General features: G+C 43.3%; 1 protein-coding gene across 1 annotated transcript in view; it reads right to left on the minus strand.

The window, feature by feature from the left end:
- Positions 1 to 386: 386 nt before the first annotated feature.
- Positions 387 to 9,240, minus strand: part of LOC130410643 (heterogeneous nuclear ribonucleoprotein L-like) — a 16,611-nt gene continuing 7,757 nt past the window's right edge. The window contains exons 2-13 of the mRNA XM_056735427.1: positions 6,208 to 6,326; positions 4,178 to 4,415; positions 3,990 to 4,077; positions 3,804 to 3,898; positions 3,615 to 3,687; positions 3,425 to 3,496; positions 3,015 to 3,229; positions 2,807 to 2,928; positions 2,068 to 2,269; positions 1,927 to 1,984; positions 1,751 to 1,849; positions 387 to 1,671 (exon numbers count right to left, since the gene is read on the minus strand). Of these exons, the coding sequence (XP_056591405.1) occupies positions 1,616 to 1,671; positions 1,751 to 1,849; positions 1,927 to 1,984; positions 2,068 to 2,269; positions 2,807 to 2,928; positions 3,015 to 3,229; positions 3,425 to 3,496; positions 3,615 to 3,687; positions 3,804 to 3,898; positions 3,990 to 4,077; positions 4,178 to 4,415; positions 6,208 to 6,326 (1,437 nt within the window). The 3' untranslated portion in view covers positions 387 to 1,615. The remainder of the gene's footprint in view (positions 1,672 to 1,750; positions 1,850 to 1,926; positions 1,985 to 2,067; positions 2,270 to 2,806; positions 2,929 to 3,014; positions 3,230 to 3,424; positions 3,497 to 3,614; positions 3,688 to 3,803; positions 3,899 to 3,989; positions 4,078 to 4,177; positions 4,416 to 6,207; positions 6,327 to 9,240) is intronic.

Below are 9,240 nucleotides of genomic sequence, written 5' to 3' on the forward strand. Positions count from 1 at the left end.
TCTGAGATTCCTTTTCTGCACTCATTAAATATAAACACATCTGTGTCATTGAACATTGACCTCTCTAATCAAGAAGATTTTGGTTCTACTGGATCTGAAAATGTAATTACTCATTTGGAAATGGAGTTAAAGATGCACAACCTTAGTGTACATGTTGTCAGATTTGGAGGTCAGTGTGTATGGGTTTCTTGTGCATTTGCATTTGTGTGTGTGTCAATGATGTGATTGTGTTTCTGATTGTCTCTATTGTTACTCAACTGAATGTGATTAAAACCATTTTTATCATTATTACACGGCTCATTTGAATGCTTGATTCTGATTGGCCAGTCGCAACATTCCAAGAGTTGATATTTTCAAATAACACCCTGTTACACTGATGCTGCAAATCATTTTGAGAGGGGCAGTTTAATATTATACAAACATGTGTTATAAATATGTCTTTTAATAACATATATGACATTGTATTTACAAATGATGAAACAATTTGCCTGTTTGTGACGTTTGGGCATCATTTCTTACTATAAAACTGAAACTAAACGGCTTTTCCTCACAGAAGGTCTGCATTCAATAAAAATGAGCTAATCAAATATTTCAAATTCATATTTCACGTCCAGTTTTTTTCTCATGTGGCAAGAAGCCGTGTAATAAGTGGGATAATGTACAAGCAGCTGAGTGTTATCATGAATTAAGCCCCTTCAGAGAGACACAAGGCCCTGCGCTTCATGTCCATCACACTATCGGTGATTATTTCTGCGATAACAACTGGCTGCCTGTACATAATCCCTCACATAAAATGGATAGTTCACCCAAAAATGTAAATCCAGTCATCATTTAATAACACTCTAGTAACTCCAGACCTGTATAAATGACTTTGTTCTGATGAACACAAAGAAAGATATTTGGAAGAATGTTAATCATTTTCCGGGACATCATTAACTACCATGGGAAGAGTAAAATGTTAGTCAAAAGTCTCTCAGAACTCTTTGTTTTCCTAAATTCTCCAATATATCTCATGATGTGTTCAACAGAACAAAAAAAGACAACATTTCTTTCCTCCTATGGTAGTGGACGATGTCCCAGAACTGAAAATTGCTAACATTCTTACAAATATCTTACTCTGTGTTCACTGGAACAAACTCATTTATACAGGCGTGAAACACTCTCAGTGGTGTAAATGATGACAGATTTTTTCGTTTTTGACTGAACTGTCCCTTTACATAACAGCCAAGTAAATCTGATCTGTCTTATTTCATCAATCACAAAACACTTCAATCATCTCAACTACAGGTCATGTGACTAGTCAAGTGCTTCCATGAACTCAAACCAGGTGCTGTACACATAAATATCTGAACGACACGCTATAAACATGTAGTCTCTCGCCCTCACGTGTTGATTCAGTTTCATCTCATGATGGGATTTCATTCGTTCATTCAGTTATAGTCTGTTTCTGGATGTCAGGCAGCAGAAAAATAGCATCCGTGCCGTTGATTGGTGTGACATCATGATGTCTGTATCCAGAGGGCCAGTCTGTCAGTTTTCCTCTTGTGGTGTGCTGAAAGAAACATGGAGGAGACCAGAGAGTCCAGGAGAGGATGACGTGATGCTGGCAGAGGTCTCAGAGATGTGAAGAGGTGGAGAAACAGAGCTTCAGCGTGTACGGGTTTGAACCGTCTGTAAAACAACAACACAACACTGATCTCAGCACAGAGTTTACACGCATACACACACACACACACACACACTCACTTACTGGGTATTCGGATCTGAAAGTGATTGAGAACCGTCAGAACTTCCACAGCGCGAGTCTTGCTGTCGAACTCCAGAAGTCCAGAGATGGTTTTTGAACTGGCTGCACATTTAAACATCCGCATGATTAACACACGTGTACACACTTCACATTCACACGCGTGTGCACACGACACTTACGCTTGGCATCGAACACTTTGTATTTGATGAACCCTGGGACGTCGTGTTGGGTGCATAACTGAAGGAGACAGACACACAGATGTGGTGAGTCACTGACAGAATCAGATGTGAGGAGTGACATGAGAGGTGTTTGCTCCTCACCAGCTGAAGATCGTCCTCGCTGACACACGGAGGGACGTTGTAGAAGTGCAGGACGCAGGACGGAGGCTGGATGATGTTTTTAGAGGCCTGACCGGCGCTGGTGAAGCGGTTGTTACGGGTCATGGCGAAGTCCTTGTAGCTGCAGGAGCCGTCCTCTAACTCAAACACCTGACTGGGGATCACAGCGTGCTGCTTCGACACACTGATAGAGAGACAATAACACCAACAGGTGAAAGACAGATAAAGAGAAAATGTGCACGTGTGTGTGTCTGTGTGCGTGTGTATGATTGTGTGTGTGTGTGTGGGTGTGTGTGCGCGTGCGTGCGTGTGTGTACGTATGTGTGTCTGTGCGCGTGTGTATGATTGTGTGTGTGTGTGGGTGTGTGTGTGTGCGTGTGTGTACGTGTACGTGTGTGTGTCTGTGTGTATGTGTATGATTGTGTTCGTGTGTATGATTGTGTGTGTGTGTGTGTGTGCGCGTGTGTGTGTGTATGCGTGTGTGTCTGTGTGAGTCTGTCTGTGCATGTGTGTCTGTGCGCGTGTGTATGATTGTGTGTGTGTGTGTGTGTGTGCGTGTGTGTATGATTGTGTGTGTGTGTGTGTGCGTGTGTGTGCGTGTGTGTGTGTGTGTATGCGTGTGTGTCTGTGTGAGTCTGTCTGTGCGCGTGTGTATGATTGTGTGTGTGTGTGCGTGCGTGCGTGCGTGCGTGTGTGTGTGTGTGTGTGCGTGTTTCCGTACCAGACGTTGAGTCGTTTGCTGAACACTTTGATGCTGTTGAGGTGTGTAATCGCTCTGTCAACTGCATATTCATCACCCATCTCCACCAGAGCTGTGCCAGGAACACTCTTCATAAACTTCACCTGTACACACACACACGGAACAGCACACTAATGTCAAAATGTTTTCAGTCAGACTGCTGTTACCGTGGCGATCAGACTGTGTTTACCTTCTCAATGTTGCCATAGAGACAGAAGAGGTTGAAGATGTGTGCACAGTTCATCTTGGAGGGATGGAGGCCGCTCACCATGGCGACAGAGCTGGAGGCTTGGCTCATGTAGGATGAGCTCTGTGGCAGTGGATAGGTCACCACCTCATGGATGTCATGAGAGGAGCGTTTGAAGCGGTTATTACCCGGCAGAGGCAGCAGGGGGCAGTGAGACCCTACACACACACACACACACACACACACTGTTACACTCACTTTACATTCTGATTGGATGAGGAGGCTACAGTTGTACAGTTGCTACAGTACATAGTTTTTTCTCAGAATTGTTATAGTGATTTCAATAAAGTTATAGTCATTAGTTTCTGGTGAGTTTGTCGTGATGTAATAATGAAAAGAGTTTGATTACTGACCGTATCCATTATCAGAGTAAGAGGACGGATGCTCTCCCAGTATGGCCTGTCTCTGACGACCTTTACCACGATCTACACACACACACACACACACAGTCATCAGACACACACTGACATCTGAAAACACAACCCTCTTAACCTATGACTGACAGATGATTGACAGAGTGTGTGTGTGTGTGTGTGTGAGTACCTCGTCTCAGCAGGAAGGGTTTGGTGTAATCCCAGCTGTCGTTGTCGTTTCTCATGACATTTAAGCGTGACGGCTGGAATGAGAGAGCAAAACGCCACTGCATGTGTGTTAGCTCCGGCCGTGTGTGTGTCAGAGTGTGTGTGTGTTTGTGTGCACGCGTGCGTGTGTGTGTGAACGCTGCACATTTACCCGAGCGTATTCGATTTTCAGCGTGCAGCAGCCGGCGTAGATGTCGGCCCCGTTCAGAGCGGATTTGGCCTTCTGAGCGTTCTGGATGGATTCAAATGTGATGGCAGTCAAGGAAAAGCTCAAAACACACACACACACACACACACACACATGTGTCTCCATGGAGACATGTCACACAGGAAGGATATTCCACCATGGCTTGAATCCCGTTCCTCTTGAAGATGACGATCCGCTGCACATTACCAATCGGATTACAGACCGTATACAAGACATCCTACGAGAGAGAGAGATCTGATCAGAGGTCAGCTGTGTGTGAGTGTGCTGGTTATATAAGTGTCATGTAGTGATGCTGTGGCTCGGGTTGCCGTGGTTACCGTAGTGATGGGATAGAGTGGATTCTGGATGGAGAGCAGCAGCACTTTGTTGCCGCTGTTGGGGTCGTCGGCGTTGGTGGGTCTGGTGATGCGTTTGCTGGTGGAGTAGTTGAAGTACGCCTGCTGTCCGGCGATGTACACGGCCTCCCGAGAGCCACACGACACGCAGCGGTCAGCGCACTCCACCTCCTCAAACTCCACCAGAGCCTGACGCTTAAACGGCATCATCATGACATAACTGATGGAGGAAACACACAACGGCCCTGGTGCATGAAACAAATATACCACAGAAAACTCATTTGTGTCATTTATCTGTGTGAACGCATCACCTGTGTGTTAATAACCAGAACAACTCACAGAACAACATCAGTCGTCTCATTTAATAACAGAAGATTGTTTGTTCTTGTGTTTCTCTGAATGTAAGGGCAGTCATCACATTAAAGACTGATGAGATTGGTGTCGTCTGACATGAATGTCTGTATTAGTGTAATACATGAGTGTGTGTCATGAGATATGACCATCAGTCTATAAATAAACAGAGACTCTCTCTTCAACAAAACCGCTTCTTCATCTTCTGTATTTCTCATGAAAATCACACAGCGTCTCTCATCTGTTCTCTTCTCTCTCTTCTACAACAATGATCCTCTTCATTGTGAGAAAGACATACTGCAGATTTACTTTCACACAGCGGAATACAATCATGTTCACGACCAGAGGAGACTGCTATTTGAGTTCTCAGTTGGGTTTCATTTACATTTAGGCATTTGGCAGACGCTTTTATCCAAAGCAACTTACATTACATTATCCTATACATTTATAATTAGGTGTATGCAATCCCCTGGGATTGAACCCACAACTTTGCATTGTAAACGCAATGCTCTTACCACTGAGCTACAGGAAAGCTAAAGATTTAAGGAGCACATTCCCCGCGATCCCATTTTTCAACCTTTAGTTAGTGTGTAATGTTGCTGTTATAGCATAAATAATACCAGCAAAATGATAAAGCTCAAAGTTGAGTGTCAAGCGAGATATTGTCTTTAACAGAATTAGCTTTTCAAGGACTACAGAGAACGCCTGGAATCGGACTACAGCCCTCTACTTCCCGGGTACATGATGTCACTATTCTCAGTGCTTTTAATAACCCCGGAGCACTGCAGAGTTTTGCTCCAGCCCTGATCAAACACACCTGAGCAAGCTGATAAAGTTGTTCAGTATCGCTAGAAAATCACAGGTATGCAAGTTTGATCAGGGCTGGAGCTAAACTCTGCAGTGCTCCGGCCCTCCACGGGTAAGATTTGAGGAGCCCTGGGCTAGAGATTGTGTTGCGTCAATTTATGTCCTCATAAAGATAGCTGTACAAACATGTGTGTGTGTCTGTGTGTGTGTGCGTAAGTGAAACCCACGGCAGCTTGAACATGTGATGGTGGTACAGCTGAAGCAGTCAGTACAAAAGCTTGTGTAATATTTGACAAACGTCCTGTGCTTTTAGTGTCACACATTACATCATTAATGTCTTAAATAACTCCAGCTTGACAGTCCTAACAACTGTAGCCTGTCTATGGTTCTGATAGTGGTTTGCTTCCCAGCGCTGCCTCGATGTCAACATGGCTGTCCAGCGTATCATTATCTGTAACATGCTCATGTCCCTGTTACACATGATGTGAGAAATCACTATTTTTAAACTGCATGCTTTTTCAAATAATGTGCAGGAAACTAAAGAGATCTGATCAGATCTCCAGATGTGTAAACACACTCAGTCCTGATTGTCTGAAGATCAGATCTGCTTGTATGTATGTTGGAGATATTATTTCTAATGTTTGTTTTTATGAACTTCATGTGAAGTGTGACAAATGCTCATTAATGATGCAATCACACTTTTGATCTTTCAAAATCCTCACAAGACTTTATCTGGTGAAATATTGACAGGATTGGTTGTGTATTTGACGGTGAAACACAGTTCAGCAGGAAGTCGTAATGAGTAGATGTTACAGATAAACACATCAACACAAGTCAAATGCAATTCAATTTACCAGATGTTCCCAAACTTGTCCAAGGCCTCCACAAGATCAGCCTCCACCACAGACTCACACAATCCACGCACGTGAACCACAGGAGACGGCGCTATGTGATGCGTGTCAGAGACGTGATCCTGCACAACACAAACACACAACATTGAGAAACATGTTTCAGTAACAGTGACAGTTTACATCAGTGTCATGAGACACACACACACACACACACACACACACACACGCGCACACACACACACACAAACATACACACACACACACACACACAGACACACACACACACACACACACACACACACACACACACACAAAAACATATACACACACACATACATACACACACACACACACATACATACACACATACACACACACACACACACATAGTTTTTTCCAGTTTTTCTTTCTTTCTGTGAACTCTGAACAATATTTCTTTGCGGAAAATGAAAACTGGAGAAACTGGTGAAAAGGACAGAAAAGATGCTCTTACACCTCAAATTATTGCAAAGAAAATAAGTTCAGATTCATATCTATACATGCATTCAGGAAAAGTCCAAGTTTTGAGTGTAATGTTTGATTCGTTTGGGTTTTATGTGTTTTGGCACATTCACACTTCAGTTCCTGATGCTCAATTCCGCTTTTGTGACTATGTCAGATTTTTTAAAATCTTCTTTTAATCTGCATTTACACCGCTCAGTGTGAAACAAGCAGAGGTAGACGTACTCACAAAAAAAGTAAAAACATCATTCCATCACTGCTTATTAACAGCCTTTTCATACAGAGATCTGGGAAGATGAAGTGATAATGTGTCTCAGGATTTGTCCCCCAGTGACCCTTCACACATAAAGACATGTGATAATGTACTGTGATGTCATGTCATGTGCACATGTTTTAATCATGAATGTTGTCAATGTGACGGAATTTCCCTTGCTGTGTTTTTAGGTGCCGCAGTAGAGCGGTTTGCTTTTATTGCCGCTTCCTTTTATATTTAGACAAATAGGGCTAAATAATCTATATTGTTGGGTTATAATTATGTAGCATATATTTTTGTTTTTTATTTTACATGAATACCTTTTACTTATATATTTATCGGTAAATGCAGAACCATGACAATAAGAACGAAAAGAAGTGTCAAATGAAAATAAAAGGTAATTGTTCAGGGTGGCGTCTTCAGAGATTTTTTACAGTGGAGTCTTATTTTTTTATTTTTTTTGACAATAAAAATTAAAACAAGTACAATCAAGTGATTTGGCCAAAACGCCAATTCATAACCATTTAAAAAACTGTCGAGGATAAAATACACAAAAAACCCATAAGCTTATATTTCCATTGTGGTAAAAAGTAAAAATGAGCCGGTATATTTGCAACTCCAATATAAAAGTCACATGATATTACAGCAGGGCACTTTTCATTTAATGACATACAAAAAATGTGAGCTCTAAAATGACTTAATCAGTAATGTTTTTTAAATTCTGAGATTTTTTTTATCATTTACATTATTTGAAAAAGCTCATGCAGACCGAAGGAAAACCGCTCAAAAGACAACACATAGACACTTAGGTCGCTGTATCATCATAATGTTCACTAATGCTCAGTCAAGTAAAGCCTGTCTAAAGTAAAGTGTGTATCTGCTGCTTCTCCATGTGTGGAACAGATCATTGTTTTCAAGGTAGCTGAGCCTTGTCAGGTATTTCTTGGTTTAGAGGAGGAATCATACAGAATCCTTTGTTTCATGTGGGAGAGAGACGATTTCTTCTCTCTCTGGTCTGCGTCATCGTTCATACCCTCCTGTTCCCTAGTTTGTGTTAATTAGCTTCCCCTTAGTGTTTGATCCGTGTCACCTGGTCCCTCGTTAATGATCCTGTGTTTGTTCCCCATAAAGAGTCCTCTTGTTTCATTGTCCTGTGCTCGTGCATTGTACTTGTTTCTGTACATGTTCCTGTATGTAGCCGTCAATGTCGATGTCGATGTCGATGTCGATGTCGATGTCGATGTCCATGTCCATGTCCATGTCGATGTCATGTCCATGTCCATGTCCATGTCCATGTCCATGTCCATGTCCATGTCCATGTCCATGTCCATGTCCATGTCCCAGCTGTTCAGAGTTCGTTATTTCTTGAAGTTCTTGTTACCTTGTTCCTGTTCCTGTTTCCCTTGTGTATTTACGTTTACGTCTTACCTCGTCTGAGCTTATTGTCAAGACCTTGTATCTATGTTTCATGCCCTCGTCTTGGCCTTGTTCCTGTTTCCTGTGTCTAGTAAGTCTTAGTTTAGTGTTTATTTCAAGTGTTTGTTTTATAGTTTAGTAAGTTAGTGTCCTTGTTAAAGTTTATTATTTATCAAGTCTTGTTTTCCCCATTGCGGGTTTTGTTTTGTCCTTTTGCCTTTTTTTCCTGTTTTATTAAATACCCTTTGTTACCCCAACCTTCTCGTCCTGCCTGTGTGTGCCTGCATTTGGGTTCTTGCCACGTGATCCGTGACATAATGAACCAGCCTTTCAGAACCCAGCAGGCAGCAGCCTTGATCACTGACCGTTGGTCATGCACCTCCAACCCTGTTTGGTGGGAGGCTATCGCCTCCCAGTCACACGCTGGAGATGGTCCGTTTTCCGGCCCAGTGCAATAGGCCTCTGCAGGTCTATGCTCGGGAGGTTGAGGCCAGGAGGGCATCTGTCCCCGAGGTGCTGGTGAGTGCCTGCTTCATGACCGGGATGGACAACCCACCATCTTTTCCTGAGCAGGAGGAGTTGGTTTATCAGCCGTTCCCACAGCTGGTGGAACGGCTGCAGCTTCGAGAGCACTTTGATAAGGGCTGCTCTCCCAGCTGTCATCCAATCTCCTCTCGTTCTGGGTGGGGGTCCATTCCGGAGGACCGTGTGGTGGGTGCCCTCACCTTGGGGAGACCCACACCGTTCCCCTCCTCACCTCCTGTAGCCACTGCACCATCTACCAGGTCCATCAGTGGGCGGGGGAGAAAGAAACTCCGGAGGGCGACTCGAGTCCTGGGGTGTCCGGAGGTCCAGAGTCCGGAGAT

Source organism: Triplophysa dalaica, chromosome 21 (assembly GCF_015846415.1).
Source record: "Triplophysa dalaica isolate WHDGS20190420 chromosome 21, ASM1584641v1, whole genome shotgun sequence".
NCBI classification, from domain to species: domain Eukaryota; kingdom Metazoa; phylum Chordata; class Actinopteri; order Cypriniformes; family Nemacheilidae; genus Triplophysa; species Triplophysa dalaica.